This window comes from Mustela erminea, chromosome 10 (assembly GCF_009829155.1).
Source record: "Mustela erminea isolate mMusErm1 chromosome 10, mMusErm1.Pri, whole genome shotgun sequence".
NCBI lineage: Eukaryota > Metazoa > Chordata > Mammalia > Carnivora > Mustelidae > Mustela > Mustela erminea.
The window spans coordinates 58,063,663-58,082,260 of NC_045623.1; the positions used below are offsets into that span (position 1 = coordinate 58,063,663).

Below are 18,598 nucleotides of genomic sequence, written 5' to 3' on the forward strand. Positions count from 1 at the left end.
TAAAAAAAAAAGAGTAAAAGCATACAGTATGTGCTTAATAACACACTTGACAATGGGCCTAGTTCTAATAGATCATCATAAAATCCTCTAGTAGGTTTGCTGTTCAACTCCTCCCCAATTCGACAAAGATTTGTTGTGCACAGGACCTGAGATCTGAGTTTCTGCCCTTCAAGCTGTGGGACCGTGGGCACATCACACCAGCTCTTACATATTGGATGAACTAAGGGATTTTTTAGATTTCTCCTAGTCTCATCTATCAAATCTTCTCATGATTCTTGTAAATATTACCAGGTTTTAGTTTCCATGCCTAAATTATCTGAAAACTGTATCACCGACAATAAATCATGTTTTTCAGATTCTCACTAAACTGTTAAAGTAGAAAATAACAGTCCAAGTCTGCTCAATTTCTTGTTTACTTATATATTTCCTTGGGCTTCTTAGATCAAACCTGGGATGTAAACCAGAAATCTCTTAAATCCAAACATCGAGTTACTTTCTTTAAGAATTAGTCATCAATGGGACGCCTGGGTGGCTCAGTTGGTTGGACGACTGCCTTCGGCTCAGCTCATGATCCTGGAGTCCCAGGATCGAGTCCCACATCGGGCTCCCAGCTCCATGGGGAGTCTGCTTCTCCCTCTGACCTTCTCCTCGCTCATGTTCTCTCTCACTGTCTCTCTCTCAAATAAAGAAATAAAATCTTTAAAAAAAAAAGAATTAGTCATCAAGGGGCGCCTGGGTGGCTCAGTGGGTTAAGCCGCTGCCTTCGGCTCAGGTCATGATCTCAGGGTCCTGGGATCGAGTCCCGCATGGGGCTCTCTGCTCAGCAGGGAGCCTGCTTCCCTTCCTCTCTCTCTGCCTGCCTCTCTGCCTACTTGTGATCTCTCTCTGTCAAATAAATAAATAAAATCTTAAAAAAAAAAAAAAGAATTAGTCGCCAATAAGTAATATATATATTTTTTAAAGATTTTATTATTTATTTGACAGAGATCACAAGCAGGCAGAGAGGCAGACAGAGAGAGAGAGAGAGAGAGGAGGAAGCAGGCTCCTCGCTGAGCAGAGAGCCTGATGCGGGACTCGATCCCAGGACCCTGAGATCATGACCCGAGCTGAAGGCAGCAGCTTAACCCACTGAGCCACCCAGGCTCCCCAATAAGTAATATTTTGAACAATTAATGTCAGGGTGGGGCTTATTTCCTTCTAATAGGTAGTATTACATCTTAGCATTTAAAAATAGAATTAAAAAACTCTGTGCTGTGTACTTTTATTTATTTATTTATTTATTTATTTATTTATTTTTTTAAAGATTTTTATTTATTTATTTGACAGAAATCACAAGTAGATGGAGAGGCAGGCAGAGAGAGAGAGAGGGAAGCAGGCTCTCTGCTGAGCAGAGAGCCCGATGCGGGACTCGATCCCAGGACTCTGAGATCATGACCTGAGCCGAAGGCAGCGGCTTAACCCACTGAGCCACCCAGGCGCCCCATGTGCTGTGTACTTTTAGTTTTTGATTTCTACTTTCGAAATTTTGTAAAATACCAAAATATCTCATATACCTGAATAGAGTACTATGTATTCCAAAACTAAATATATACACTTTTTTTGGATCATGTGCCATTTTTATTTGTTCATACCTCTATTCTCTTCTTGCTTCATTGAGAATTCACATTAAATTTATTTCAAGTCGACTTCTAAAAGATACAAGTTATTTTTCAAATTGATTTAATCTCAAGAAATAATGTTATAGGATAAGCTAATGTAGATATAATAGCAAAATTAAGTGAGCCCTTTTTAAAAAAATTTTTTTTTAAGATTTTATTTGTTTATTTGACAGACAGAAATTACAAGCAGGCAGAGAGAGAGGAGGAAGCAGGCTCCCTGCTGAGCAGAGAGCCTGATGTAGGGCAGGATCCCATGACCCAAGCTGAAGGCAGAGACTTTAACCCACTGAGCCACCCAGGCGCCCAAGTGAGCCCTTTTTTGATAGATTAAATTTACGTATTTAATATTTACTACTCTGTAATATTTGTAAATTGTCCATCTCTTCTATTTTTTTCTTGTTCTTGTCACTTGTTTGAAAGTCAGTATTCAGGAAAAAAAGTAAATAGTTATTTATGAACAGTCATTTTCTAATATGTATAAAATTTTTCTAATTTTCTATAATATAAACTTTACAATACAATCCTCTTTTTTTTCTTTTTTCTTTTCTTTTCTCTCTCTCTCTCTTTTTTTTTTTTTTTGCTTTATGCTCAAATTCTCTAGTATTTTAAATAATGTAATTTCTTTTTCTCAGGGATCAAGAAAGTACTTTTGATGCTGCATTTATTACTGGGAAAACTAGTTTTAATTTATATTGACCTTTTTCTCCTTTGAGCATTTAGCCTGCATTCAATAAAATGTTGATGACTGCTCTTTAGAAGACAGCTGTACGAAATAAAGTATTATAAATATTCAGCTTTCCTTTCTAAGCATTGTCACCAACAGCTGGGCATCCAGTTTAGCAGAACAGATTTTGCACAGAGAGAGCCTGGCATGTTCCTGAATCAGTTTAGTGAGGGAAACAAAAAATAGTTTCTTATGGATTGGGGACTTATAAAGACATAGAGCATCTGTTCCTCAGTTAAGTCATAGTCTGGTAGCACTGAATCATGCTTAAAGCTAGAATAACGTGCAAAACTTTTCACCTTGTTCATACCTTTATTTTAATACCTAGTACATTATTTCTACAAATAATATACTTTCAACATTTCCATTAAGTTGTATAAATTGTTTGGTCTTTATGCTTAATTTTTCAATAGTGTTATTTTAAAACACAAATATATTCATTTTTACTAAGATTATTTCATAATATGACTTTAATGCTTGAATTGTACAATAGTGAATGTATATGAAACTGTATATAAAAATCCATTTGAATATTTAATTATTCCATATTGAAATATGCTATTAAAAAAATCCAGTTTCATCGTCATGAAAATTGCTCTCTTCATATGGTATTCTGCTTTCATTGGCAAAAGCAACTCAGAATCTTTGTTTATATTTATTACTCTCAAATATTTGGCTACTTAAAACATATAAACCTAAGATTTCTTTAAATATTTTGTTGGCAGAGTTAAGAGATCACTGAAATTGGATCATCTGTTAGAAGCAAATGTAAGTATTTACTTGTGAATTTGTAACTGCATAAGAAGAATGTATTTTTAATTTATGGGAAATTTAATTTACAGGAAATTTACCTTAAGAAATAGAAAAATTTTCAAAAAACACTGTGACATTATTGTGATTGGTACACCATTTTCTATATAAAATATTATTTATAAATCAAATATATGGAAATTCCTGGCCAGATTAAGGTTTTCACTTAAGAGGCAAATTATTTAGAAACCTTAATAAAATAATTCAGTAGAAATGAATTTACTATTTGTGGAAAAAATATTCTGCCACTTAAATGCACAAGAAACAATATGGAACAATGGCAGTGCTTTAATCTGTATTATATAATCTGCTAAATTGAAATAACAACATTAAGAGCACTTTTATATCAAAAATGTAATTACCTCCCTAAGCTATTCTGGCATAATTAAACAATAAAATACTAACAGTGTAATAAATTTCACCATGGTTGTCACAATAAAAATAAAAATGTACTGTTGCTATTACTTTTTGTAAATCTAGTCATAGTACATTCCCAGTGCCAACATATCATGACATATGTTGGTTTATTATCTTTTCATACCAATTGTGGAGCTAGATACAAATACTAATATTGAGCTACTTAATCTTAAATGCAAGTAAATTGATGAGAAAGTAAATTAAAACAAATAGCTAGTCAATAAATGGCACTCTTACAAAATCCCATATGAGAATGCCATTTCAAGAAATGGATGTTATATGGAATTTCTCTTTGGACGACTCACTGATATTTAACAATTTACCATTTTTAAAACTTCCAAGATGCTTTTTAAAAAAAATTTAAACAAAAGTGGGAAAATAATGCAATGCCACTAAAAAAATCATTAGCAGTGTAATTAGCAATTTAGAGTACCATTATCCAACTTGTTCTACACAGAATGCAGCTGTGACTATAATTCTACATCTGTTTCTTTGGTCAGAATGGTATTTTGGTAGATGAGTAGTCCAGCTTAAAATGAAATATTGTTCTTTCCTGCCCTCAAACTGTTCTTTGGGAGATGGTAACATTATTTGAATAGCAGAGACTGGCCATTTAGGAATTCATCCTCTTCTTGAAGTACAATTGTCATCATGGCAAGCTTTCAATACATTTTTACTTCAGATTAGGATATGTCAAGGTTGCCAGTGCCACAGCTAATATCCTGTAATAGAAAAATACATTGTTATGTTTGGCCCAATTCTGTACCCTTAAATCAAGGAGACTTAGCTTGACTTAGCTTGGTATCACATGGCCATTCCCTGCTAATTGCAGGTTCCTAGCATCTAGCCTGGGTCTTTCTTCATCATTTCTCTTCTATATTCTGACCTATTTCTGGTAATTTCTTTTTTTTTTTTTTTTAAGATTTTGTTTATTTATTTGACAGAGAGAGAGATCACAAGTAGGCAGAGAGGCAGGCAGAGAGAGAAGGGGAAGCAGGCTCCCTGCTGAGCAGAGAGCCTGATGGGCTCGATCCCAGGCCCCTGGGATCATGACCTGAGCTGAAGGCAGATGCTTAACGACTGAGCCACCCAGGTGCCCTATTTCTGGTAATTTCTGCCTTTGTATTCTTGCCTCATCGTTTGTTGGCAGCTCTGTATTCATATCTTAGAGCTGGCAGCTTTTGTTCTGGTGTTTAGTCTAGGATTCTCTCCTTCGCTACATTTATGCTTCCATCTACTCGAGTAACAACTTAGCCCATGCAAAGGAAAATCAGACATTCAAGATATACCTATAATTCTAAGAGTACCTAATTGCTGTAAAACTGCAGAGGAACTAGTAGTAACTATAAGGTCATTTTGCCTTACCAGTATGATACTGAAGGAAGAAGACCGATATCCACAGAAAGGAGATGGCCCTTATATTCCAGTTGGTTAAAGTGGAACCTATTCATTCTCATCTGCTGCTTTTTCCTCTCAGAGACGTTCTAAGCTCCCAAATCCCGGTGTTCCCAAAGCATCTACAGACCTTCATAGAGATAAATGCTGCATGATGTTAGGGAAAGTCTGCAAAAATCATTTTCTTTAGGAGTCTCCTAATGGAGAAAACAGCTATAATATTGTGACCTTCCTTTAATATCTGGAATATATACTACAAGTACCATCATTTGCTGAACCTCCCACATTGTTGGGGGGTGGTGAGGAGTTAAAAGAATGTTCTAGTTTTTCATCACCTACAATATTTTAGCTGCTCAAGTCATTGTCATCCAAATACTGTTTCTAGAAGAATTTTTAGAAATGAAGATGAATTATTTATTACAAACTGCTGCCAGTGGCAATTCAGATGAATTTATAGGGATAGCTAGCTACCTAATCATGTACATAATTTTGTTCAGGCCACCTCAGAGAAGGAATGGAAGAAGCAGATGCTACAGGTAGGAAGGGAAGGACCATTCTTCCTACCAAGGCCAATTCAGTAGGCTTGCTGCTAGAAGGAATAGCAGTGCAAATTGGGGAAGGTTGGGGAGGTTGCTAATTTAGGCATGGTTGCCCAGGCTAGATTACTCCCTTACTATTGGTAGGACACTTCTGACTATTCCTAGGGCCTAAACTTGTCTTATCTCTCTGGGACAAGACTTCTGCCACCTCCTGAAATTAGAAAGAACTTTGAATTTCAGGACATTGGAAAATTTTATAGCTCTCATTCTGCAGTCCTACTTACTGATTTGGTTCAAATCTACTTTCCTCTCTCCTTCCCTCCCTCTCCTTCCCTTCCTTCCCCTTTTATTACAGAAATTTTCAAACACAAAATAGAATAATACAATGAACTTCTGTGTTCAACGATTATTAACATTTTGTTAATTTTGTTTCGTATGCATATATGTATATGTACATATGTGTGTATATCTGTGTATTTTTTTTCCTGGCATGTTTTACAGGACCCAGACATGTCATTTCATCAGAAAATTCTTCAGTATGTATTTCTAACAGATAATGACTTTTTTCATAACCACAGTGCCATTATCATCCTTATAAAATTAATACTAATTCCATAATAATATCTTCTACACAGTCCATATTCACATTTCTGTGGTTGTTTCAAAATATCCTTTTATAGTTGGCTTATTAAAATCAGGATTAAAACAGGCTTATACATTATAATACTTTTTATATATATCCTAAGTCTTTTTAAATCTAGTTAAGTTTTACCCTTTTTTTATAATTTATTTTTTGAGAAAACTGAGGTATTTGTTTTGTAAGCATATTTCATATTCAGGAGTTCATTGATTAGTTTCTTGTGGTGTCCTTCAAATGATTTCTCTGTTCTTCAGATTTGCTATGAAACTGATAAAGTTAGAGGCTTGATTAGATTCTCTTTCAACTTTTTGATAAACATACCTCATAGATAGTGTGTATAGTTCCTATCACATCCCCTCAAGAGCACAAAATGATCTGATTTTTGGTTTGGGTATTAATCACCTTGATTAACCCATAATAAAATTCCCATTAATCTTTCTTGAGTGTTTTTTTTTCCATTGATGATTATTTCCTAGATCCTTTATTTCACTATAGTTACAAAATAGTGTTTTTTTAAACTTTTTATTATTAAGAATTTCAAACAGAGACAAAGGTAATGCACTACCTGTTAATAAGCAAGCTTTGATAATTCTTAACACAAGCCTACTTATTTCACTTATACTCCCTTATATACTTTAGTACCCCATACTAGATTATTTTGAAACAAATCTGAAATATCATCCATATCATCCATAAATACTTCAATGATTATTTTTAAAAGAGAAAACTTTATTTTTTAAGATTTTATTTATTTATTTGACAGAGACACAGCAAGAGAGGAAACACAAGCAGGATGAATGAGAGAGGGAGAAGCAGGCTTCCCTCAGAGCAGGGATCCCAATGCGGGGCTCGATCCCAGGACCCTAGGATCATGCTCTGAGCTGAAGGCAGACACTTAATGACTGAGCCACCCAGGTGCCTCAAAGAGAAAGACTTTTTAAAAAACTATAATAGTATTATCGTATTTCTCAGAATTGATAATTCCTTTACCATCAAATGGACAGTCTTTGTTTATATCTTCTAATTATCTCATATACTTTCTAATAGTTCTCTTTTTTTAATTTCAGGAATTTTTATTGATATATAATTCATATAACATTCATCATTTTGAAGTATACACCAGTCGTTTATAGTATACTCACTATGTTGAACAACCTTCACCACTATCTGATTCCAGAACATTTTTATCACCCCCTCCTGCCAAAAATCCTGTATCTCTTAGCGTTTTATGTTTTTTTTTTTTTTAAGACTTTATTTATTTATTTGACAGAGAGAGACAGGGCGAGAAAGGGAACATGAACAGGGGGAGTGGGAGTAGGAGAGGGAGAAGCAGGCTTCCCACTGAGCAGGAAGCCTGATGTGGGGCTCAATCCCAGGGACCTGGGTTCACAACTGGAACCAAGGGCAGAATGACTGAACTACCCAGGCACCCCTCTCTTAGCAGTTAAGTGGTGCTAACTTCCTCCTCTTCTCATCCCCTGGCAACTAATTTACTTGCTGTCTCTATGGATTTGCTCATCCTGGACATTTCATGTAAATGGAGTCCTACAATATTGTGGCCTTCTGTGACTGACTGCTTTCATAACATTTTCACGTTTCATCATCTTGTTGTTTGTAACAGTACTTCACTCCTTTTTATAGATGAATCGTATTTCAGTTTTCTTTAGATATTTAGGGGTGGAATTGCTGACTTACATGAGAATTCCATCCTTCTTGAAAAACTGTCAAACTCTTTTCTACAGCTGCACCATTTTACATTCCCACTACCAGTGAATGAGGAGGGTTCCAGTTTCTCCAGATCCTCCTTGCTATTATCTGACTCTTTGATTCTAGCCATCCTGATAAGTATGGAGCAGTATCTCATTGCGGTTTTAAGCATTTTTTAATGATATTGAGCATTTTTTTACATGCTTATTGGCCATCTATATATTTTCTTTGGAGAAATATCTACTCAAATTAGTTACCCTTTTTAAAATAGGATTTTGTGCTTTTACTTTTGTGTATTCTGAATACTGTCACCTAATCATGGGTTCTCTGGGTTGTCTTTTTACTTTCTTGGTAGCATCCCTTCAATGCACAAAAGTTTTAAATTTTGGTGAAGTTCAATTTACTTCTTCTTGGTTGCATGTACTTCTGGTGTCGCATCTAAGAAACTGTTACCTAATCGAGTTAATTTGGCACATGATATGAGAGAAGGGGCATGTATATTCAGTTGTCCTAGCAGTATTTGTTGAAAAGATCTTCTTTCCGCCATTGAATGGTGTTGATACCTTTGTTGAAAATCAATGAGCTATAAATGTAAGGATTTATTTCTGCACTCTCAAGTTACTCCATTCATCCCTGACTGTCTTTATGTCACTACCACACTTTTTTTTTTTTTTTAAGATTTTATTTATTTATTTGACAGAGTTAGAGAGATCACAAGTAGTCAGAGAGGCAGGGAGAGAGAGAGGAGGAAGCAGGCTCCCTGCTGAGCAGAGAGCCCGATGCGGGACTCAATCCCAGGACCCTGAGATCATGACCTGAGCTAAAGGCAGAGGCTTTAACCCACTGAGCCACCCAGGTGCCCCACTACCACACTGTCTTAATTAAGTTTTCAAAATAAAGTTATAATTACTGTAAATTTGAAATCAGAAAATGTGAACCCTCTTTTTGTTGTTCCTTTTCAAAATTGCTTCTGCTATTTTACATCTGTTGCAATTTCATAGGAATTTTAAGATCATCTTGTCCATTTCTGAAAAACACCCATTTGGAATTTTGACAGGGATTACAGATCAACTTTGAGAATTTGCCATCTTAACATTAATAATTCACCCAACAACAGCAGAACATATACTTTTCACATGTATTCTCTCAAAACAGCATCCCTATCCAGGCCACTTTCAAAAGCTTTAGATTGTGGAAGTAGAGTTGCAGATAAAGTGTTCAAGTTCTAGGGAGATTTTCCATGAAAGCCATTGTTTGAATAACAGTGTTGTGAGTTCCTTTGCCTCACTCCTTCCCCTCACCAAGAGGGAAAAGGAGGTGATGCTGTGAATCCTGGCCCAAGAAATTGGCAGTACTAGCTGCCTATACTGACCCTATCTATCCTGCTTTTTCTACTATTTTCTTCGTGTTCCTTGAACTTTTCTGATTGCAAATCACTTACCCACCATGGCTACATTCTGTGCCTCTGGGAGGAGGGCAAGTAGATGAATCTCATCCTTCTCCTGAAAGTAAGCTGGCTTTCTCTGTGAAGTTGGGGCCTGCTGGGCTTTCATTGGATATGAGGCCATCATCTGGCCGATGCTCTGATAGAAGTGGCACTTCTTGGACTGGAGCAGTCTGCATCCCTTAGCTTGATGGTCTAGACATCCAGTTGTAGCACCAGTCTCATTTGCATCTTTGCTTCTGCATGTTCTCTTTCGGCCACCTCTCACTTCCCAATACTGAATACCTCACCAGGACTGGGGACACAGAGAGATTCTAGGCCCTTGGAAGACATCTTAAAGGTGAACTCCACTGCCTTGCCCTTCTTCCTTCAAGCTCTGGAAGCCCTCCATGTCACATAGGCGTTAATATTCCAGGGATATGCTAGATTGAGTGAGGAAACTAAAATTCAGAGTAAGTGGTATATCCACAACAGCACAGCTAAGACACAGCTAAGCTATTATATGAGCCCAGGCTGCCTTCCATTAACATAGCTGCTTTTCCTTTAGTGTACCTAAAGTGTTTTTCCTTTAGTCCTTTATGAATCTTCATTCTATTTGGCAAAATCTAGTTTCTAAAACTTTTTGGTTCATATTATCTTTACAGTTGACTAAATTTATTAAATTTTTTAAAAAGATTTATTTATTAAAAAGATTTATTTATTTACTTGGTGGGGACAATTGGAGAGGGAGAGAGAATCCCAGGAAGACTCTCCACTGAGCAAGGAGCCCAGCGTGGGTCTTGATCCCATGACTCTGGGATTATAACCTGAGCTGAAATCAAGAGTTAGACACCTAACCAACTGAGCCATTCAGGTGCCCCTGAAATGTTTTGAAATATTGGGTTGATTCAGTAAGAACAAAGTTTTTTAAATATCCCTATGGAAAAAAATAATCTTCATCTTTATCTCACTTGATACACAAAATCATAAGCATAAAGTAAAAGTTAAAAGCATCAGGCTTCTAGAAGGAAATACAAGAAGTTATCTTTGAGACCTAAATTTGACAAAATTTCATACAACAGAAAAAGTACTAACTACAGAAGATAAAGTTAATAAGGTAGACTTTATCAAAACTAAAAATTTTTGCTCTTCAAAAGCCACCATTAAGAAAATGAGTAGCCGGAGTGCCTGGGTGGCTCAGTTGTTAAGTGTCTGCCTTCAGCTCAGGTCATGATCCCAGGATCCTGGGATTGAGCCCTGCATCAGCCTCCCTGCTCAGCGGGAAGCCTGCTTCTCCCTCTTCCCTCCCCCTGCTTGTGTTCCCTCTCTTGCTGTGTCTCTCTCTGTCAAATAAATAAATAAAATTGAAAAAAAAAAAGAAAGAAAAAGAAAATGAATAGGCAAACCAGGGATTAAGAAGAAAATATTTGTCATACATCTATCTGGCAAAAGACTTGTATCTATAATATATAAATCAACAATAAAAAGTACAATAAAATGCACAAAAACTTGAACCAACATGTCACAAAATAAATTTAAATGAATATGAAAAAGTGTTATGAATATGAAAAAGCATATGAAAAAGTGTTCAACATCATTTATCATTGGAAATACAAATGAAACCCACAAATGGATACCACTCCTGCCCACTAGAAGAGCTAAATAACAAAACAGAATGGCTTTTAAAAAACAACACTAGAGGAACCTGACTGCTTCGAGTTGTAGAACTTGCAACTCTTGATCTCAAGGTCCTGAGATTGAGGCCTATGTTGGGAGTAGAGATCGCTTAAAAAAAAGGGGGGGGGCATCTGGGTGGCTCATTTGGTTAAGCATCTGCCTTTGACTCAGGTCATAGTTTGGGGTTAAGCCCCACTTCGGGCTCCCCATTCAGTGGCGAGTGTGCTGCTTTTCTTTCTCTCCCTGCCCCTCCTACCAACTCATGTTCTTCCTCTCAAATAAATAAATAAATAAATAAAAATCTTTTAAAAAAGCAAACAAACATGAGAATGACTAAAACAGTGCTAAAGACTGATAAGGATGTCGAGCAGCTGGAACTCTCTTTTACTGATGGGAATTTAAAATGACACATGCGGGGCGCCTGGGTGGCTCAGTGGGTTAGGCCTCTGCCTTCGGCTCAGGTCATGGTCCCAGGACCCTGGGATCGAGCCCCACATCGGGCTCTCTGCTCAGCGGGGAGCCTGCTTCCCTCTCTCTCTTTCTCTGCATGCCTCTCCATCTACTTGTGGCTTCTCTCTGTCAAATAAATGGATGGAATCTTTGAAAAAAAAATAAAAATAAAATGACACATGCTTTGGAGAACTCCAGCTTTTATTTAGTTGTTTTTTTTTTTTAATTTTTAAAAATACTTTATTTATTTATTTGACAGAGATCACAAGTAAGCAGAGAGGCAGGCAGAGAGAGAGGAGGAAGCAGGCTCCCTGTGGAGCAGAGAACCCAATGTGGGACTTGATCCCAGGACCCCAGGATCATGACCTGAGCTGAAGGCAGAGGTTTTAACCCACTGAGCCACCCTGGTGCCCAAGATTTTTTTTTTTTTAAAGATTTATTTATCCTAGAGAGAGAAAGCATGCATGTGAGTGGGGGGAAAGAGGAGGGAGAGAATCTCAAACTGACTTCCATTTGAGTGCATGGAGCCCTACCTGGGCTGGATCTCATGAGCCATGAGATCATGACCTGAGCTGAAATTACCAGGCTTAACTGACTGAGCCACCCAGGGGCCCCAACATATACAAGAATGTTTTTAGCAACTTAATTCATAATAGCCCAAACTGGAAGTAATCCAGATGTCTCCTAATCAGAAAGTGGAAAAACAAATTCTGGTATATTTATACAAAGGAGCACTATTCAGCAATAAAAAGGAACACACTACTACCACATGCAATAATGTAGATGATCTCAAAAACAAACCCAAACCAAAAGTTACATTCTTAATTTATATGAAGTCCAAGAATAGGTAGAGGTATCAGTGATTACAGGAATTAGGAAGCAGTTGCCTATGGACTAGAAAATGGAAATTGAGTAGAAGGGTGTACAAGAAAACCTGAAATGGTTGAAATGTTCTATATCTTGTGTGGTAGTTGCATCAGAGTATACAGTTGTCAGATCTCCTCAAGCTGACCATTTTAATGTATGTAAATTATACCTTAATAAACAGACAAGGGGTGCCTGGGTGGCTCAGTGGGTTAAGCCTCTGCCTTTGGCTCAGGTCATGATCTCCAGGTCCTGGGATCGAGCCCCTTTCTCTCTCTCTGCCTGCCTCTCTGCCTACTTGTGATCTCTGTCTGTCAAATAAATAAAATCTTTAAAAAAAAAATTTAAAAATAAACAGACAAAAATATATTTGAGCTGGAACTTACTTTATATTCTGAGAAACATGAGGATATATGAAGGAATGGTGGGAAACATCCATGAAAATATTTCATTAAAATCTCAGGAGTTATATACAGGACAGTTGCAGAATAATGTTAACTTTAATATTCATATTTTAGGTGCACCTGTATGGCACAGTCAGTTAAGTGTCCAACTCTTAGCTTCAGCTCAGATCATGATCTCAGGGTTGTGGGATTGAGGTTTGCACTGGGCTCTGCACTCAGTGTGGCATCTACTTAAAAATTCTCTCTCTCTCTCTCTGCCTTTCCTCCCCCTGCCAAAAAATAAATAAATACATCTTTTTATTTTTAAAGATTTTATTTATTTATTTGACAGAGAGAGAGAGAGAGATCACAAGTAGGCAGAGAGGCAGGCAGAGGGAGAGGGGGAAGTAGGCTCCCTGCTGAGCAGAGGTGCCCAACGTGGGGCTCGATCCCAGGACCCCAAGACCATGACCTGAGCCAAAGGCAGAGGCCTAACCCACCAAGCCACCCAGGTGCCCCAATACATCTTTTAAAAAATATTTTAGTATTTTTAAATTGTGGAACAATAATGAATATAAATAGAAACTATCAATGTATCAACTTTGTAAGCCAATGTTTCTTTTATTTTTCTATTAAAATTTTTTTATCAAAGTAAAATTTATATATTATAAAATCCACAGATCTTGAGTGTACAATCCAATGAGTTTTAACAAGTGTATACCTCTGTGTATCAAACACCCAATCAAGAAATAGAACGTTTCGGGGCGCTTGGGTGGCTCAGTGGGTGAAAGCCTCTGCCTTCGGCTCAGGTCGTGATCTCAGGGTCCTGGGATCGAGCCCCGCGTTGGGCTCTCTGCTAGGCAGGGAGCCTGCTTCCTCCTCTCTGCCTGCATCTCTGCCTACTTGTGATCTCTGTCAAATAAATAAATTAAATCTTTAAAAAAAATAAATAGAACATTTCTATCACCATAGATCTAATATGTTGGTTATATTCTTTCTCTGCCATCTCTGTAGATCACTGAGATTAGTGCACAATGCTTTTGCGCCCATAGCTATTATAACAAATAACAATGAAACCCCACATTATTAGAACCATTAAGAATGATAATCATGGGGCGCCTGGGTGGCTCAGTGGGTTAAAGCCGCTGCCTTCGGCTCAGGTCATGATCCCAGGGTCCTGGGATCGAGCCCCATATCGGGCTCTCTGCTCAGCAGGGAACCTGCTTCCTCCTTTCTCTCTGCCTGCCTCTCTGCCTACTTGTGATCTCTGCCTGTCAAATAAATAAATAAAATCTTAAAAAAAAAAAAAAAAAGAATGATAATTATAGTAGCTGATAAGAAGTTAGTTGGTCCCTAGGACTGTTCTGAGAACCCTAGGCCCAAACTGTGAAAGGTACCCAAGACAGCTAATATTTAGAGTATTTAAATATAAACTCCATAATAGTATTAATAATTTATAATAATGTCTTAGGTAAGACATTCCAATGACCTAATTAACCAGTGTAAGGTTATGAAAAATTATCTCCCTTTAATGCCCTAATTTTTCTTTTGTTTCTGGTTACCCAAATATCTATAGTACCTGTGTTTTAAATATTTCACTGATAGCATAGGGTAGTACTTCATAATAATAATAGCACAACCTTTCCATCATATTTCATCCCAAAAGAACCCTTAGTTGGTACTTTCTAAACTGTTTATAATAGGTAAAAATCAACGCAATAGAGGCATCTTTTTGGTAGAATATGCTTTAGACAAAGTGACAAAGCAAGCTACAATTTGTGAAAGATATTGAAGGAGAATGTCATCTATAGTTGAAATTATGAAGCGAACATTCATTTCTTTTTTTTAGACAGAAAGATCAATGCTCAAATTTTAGTTTTGCTAATATACAAAGTTTGACCACTTTACAAAAAGTATGGTGGTATTTGGGCTGATCATAGCATCTTTTTTAATAGTGGCATTAACTATCTCTAAGGAGTCACTGAATATTATAAGCAGTTATAAATTATTATTATAGAATTATGACTTACTGATTTCTCTTTTCCTAATTTTATTCACAACCTTAATTCCTTTCCTTCTCTAGCCAAATCTAGTCTGCTCACTTTCTCTTCTACTGTTTTTTAAAGGATCTGATAGCTAGCACTCTTCATTGCAGAGTGGAAAGAATGCTAGACTTCTCAATTTGTAGCTGTCTTCTCTGAAATCCCAATCTTGACTGTTCCTGGTATAGGTTAGATGGGTTCTGGGATCACTTTTAAGCATCTTCTGGGTTTTAAAGTTAGAGGACCTGGACAAAACTTTTGAGGGGGGAAAAAAATCTTAGAGAAGTAAGATTATGCCTTTGCGTATATCAGCAGTCAGGTATATAAAAATGTTAATTACTGAAGAACATTTAGTGGGATAGTAAGGGAAGGTAGAATTTCATTTTTCCCTCTTTGTATAGTAATTGTAGATAGACATTTTTCCTCTTAACTAACACAAATGGCCTAAAAAAGAAAGCAGCAGAGAAGTCTTGGGATTTTTCCCCTCCTCTCCCCCCACTCCCCCACCCAAAAAGTTTCAGTATTTTAAGATATGGGGGAAAAAATACCACACACACACACGCAAACACACACAGACTTATTTTATGAAAGCTAGAAAATGGTTTTCAAGGAGAAATGTATGATCTATAGGTAATGTTTAGATATTTGGCAATTGGAAAAAATAATTTTTTGATAAAATAGGAAAACAGATTGACATAAATGTACATTAGTGTAGTGACTTCCATTTCTTGTACATATACAGTGAAATAGTTCTGGGCAATAAATTCTTGGAAAGGTAGGGTAGGATTGGATAAATGTCATAGTTTATGACTAAATACATACAAACAGGTGAAAACTCAAGATGGAGAGGTAATAATAAACATCTGATAAAGAGACTTAAAAATCTTTTCACCCTACAATAAAGATTGCTTTAGAGTTATAACTTGATATTATAGTTTGATTTTTAAAAAAGATATTGGTTACATTTGTGGCTACCGTGGATACATAAAATAAAGAATGGAAAGCCTTCTGGTTCCCCAATATGGAAAAGTATTTATCATTTAAAACCTTAACTGTAAAAAAAAAAAATTGATGCTATAGATACTGGAACTAATACCAAGATTATTGAAAAAGGTGACACAGCCACTATTTTTGCCAAGATGTCTTAGAAATCAAGAATCATTGACAATGGAGAATTATATAACTATTTCAAGTCAGCTACCAAAATAAGTTTAATTCTACAATGTTAGTAACATCATAACCTTCAGACCTTTTTTAATCCCCTAAATCCAGTCTATGCCATCTGTAGCACTTCTAGATTTCAGGTTTTTCATACCTTTCATTTTTGCTTATCTAAGCCTCATCTTTCCTCCTCACAAGAATCCTTCTGTAAGAGTGCCTGGGTGGCTCAGTTGGCTGGACGACTGCCTTCAGCTCAGGTCATGATCCTGGAGCCCCGGGATCGAGTCCCGCATCGGGCTCCCAGCTCCATGGGGAGTCTGCTTCTCCCTCTGACCTTCTCCTTGTTCACGCTCTCTCTCACTGTCTATCAAATAAATAAATAAAATCTTTAAAAAAAAAATCCTTCTGTAAAATTACTGCAGCCCACTTTGATTTTCCTTTCCTCTCAATTCTTGTAGCACCTATACTACTGTTAAGTAGTTAAGACCTCTACTACTGTTTGGACACTTCTCTGCTGTTCATGAGGCCAGAATAATTTTTTCTCTTTCTTTGTACACATTAGTTAGCAAGGTCTGGGTGATTAGTAAGCATTACAGAAAAGAGTTTAAAAGGAATTTAGAAGAACAAGAAATTAATAGTGTGATAATGGATGTTTGGAGGAAGTGGATCATAAATGGGGACCTAAACTGAAGAACAATTTCATCCTGGGGAAGATAAGAAAGGACATTCCAGCCTAGGATCACAGAATGAGCTGTGGCCCGAATGTGTTTAATCTAAGTGACTGGGATATGGGTGTCATTTCATATTGGAAGAATGAACTAATGAACAAATGAATGAATTCAGAGTGGCTTGGCCAAAGTTATTGGACTATTCCTTTTACATCATTCATTCATTACAGATTTTTGAGTTCTAGACCACAAAGATGAAGAAATATTTATTTTTAGGAATTCAGATTTTAATGGGGCAGACAGAAATGTAAAAAATTATTAAAATAATTTGTAATCTTATGGAGTCGATAGTCTCCAATGAGAGGTATGCACAAGGTGTGTAAGGAACAGAGGAGAGGATAGAAGGATATCCTATAGGATAGGCTGAATTCTCAAGGGCCTTAAATGTTTTTTTTTTTTCTTTTTTTTTTTCTTTTTTTTTTTAATTTATTTATTTATTTGTCAGAGAGAGAGAGAGAGCAAGAGCGAGCACAGGCAGAGAAGCAGGCAGAGTCAGAGGGAGAAGCAGGCTCCCCGTGGAGCAAGGAGCCCGATGTGGGACTCGATCCCAAGACGCTGGGATCATGACCTGAGCCGAAGGCAGCTGCCCAACCAACTGAGCCACCCAGGCGTCCCAAGGGCCTTAAATGTTAATACTCAATTGTTTGAACATTATTTTGATTATTTTTTGTAAAGATTTTATTTATTTATATGACAGAGATCACAAGTAGGCAGAGAGGCAGGCAGAGAGGGGTGGGGAAGCAGACTCCCTGCTGAGCAGAGAGCCCAGTGCAGGGCTCAATCCCAGGACCCTGAGATCATGACCTGAGTTTAAGGCAGAGGCTTAACCCACTGAGCCACCCAGGTGCCCCAACATTATTTTGCTTATTCTTAAGACAAGTCACCATGTCAGAGCAACTTTGTGAAGGTTTAAGAAAGCACTTACCCCTCCTAGGATTTCCTTGTGGTGGGTTTTACTACCAGTACTTCTGAGAGTTTCCCTGGCCCAGCCCATAATTATACCTCAGGTTCAGCAGACAGCTCAAGTCAGGATGTAACTGGAAGAGTCAGTCATCTCTAAACTGTTTGGAAATACCATCTCAGAAGGTAGTAAACCTTTAATATTAAATTTTCACAAATAACCTAATTGAGATGCTCTAGTCAGTATGGAGACCTGAAATATCTACAAAACTTTAAAAATAGTGTTCATTTTGGAAATGATAATTGAGTGTATTTAAATTCTGAAAAGAAAGAGCAAGGAAAATAATGCTGGTTTGAATTTTACAAGTTTTAAAAGGCATTCTCAAAGAACTAAACATAAGTATTTTTGTCTCAAATTAATATTTATTTTCAGTCATTCGATTCTTCAAAAATCACAAGGAAGAAAAGTATTATAACTTACTCTCCAACAACTGGAACTTGTCAAATGAGCCCAGTTGCTTCTCCTGCAAGCTCTATAGAACAAGAGCACAAAAATGAACCATCAAATGGTTAGTTGAACATTCTTTTCCATTTATTGTCATATTTTTCTAGTTACTGGTTAAATCAGAATTTTTATTTAATAATATATGGGTCTTGCTGCAACTGTTTTTTTCTTAAGGAATTCAACATAAAGAAGTCTAGAATATATAGGTATGACTTTGGACATAAATGTAAACTTTCTAGGCACTTATTTTAAAATGCTACTGCAGACTTTGTTCCCTTACTATCCTATCCATTAAATAGAAATTATGGTCTGACTGCCTTCAGCTACTATCAATTATAGTGGTTACAGATATACCCCTTAACAAGCTATCCATCATGTGCATAAATTAAAGGGCATATAATTCAGGTACTGCTGCACTACAGTTTAAGAGAGATACTTATAAATGTTATTTTTATTCATGTTGTCCATTTAGTTTTATCCACATTTCGTTTATCTTTATATAGCTTGCTTTTATTTATTATATTTCATTCCCTTCTTTTCCTTTACTATCTTAAATGCATTTGCAAAAAAATTTG

General features: G+C 36.7%; 1 protein-coding gene across 1 annotated transcript in view; it reads left to right on the forward strand.

Moving 5' to 3' along the window:
* Positions 1-18,598, forward strand: part of ITGB3BP (integrin subunit beta 3 binding protein) — a 68,854-nt gene that overhangs the window by 17,400 nt on the left and 32,856 nt on the right. Inside the window, exons 2-3 of the mRNA XM_032361467.1 lie at positions 3,108-3,150; positions 17,952-18,087. Coding sequence (XP_032217358.1) covers positions 3,108-3,150; positions 17,952-18,087 — 179 coding nt within the window. The remainder of the gene's footprint in view (positions 1-3,107; positions 3,151-17,951; positions 18,088-18,598) is intronic.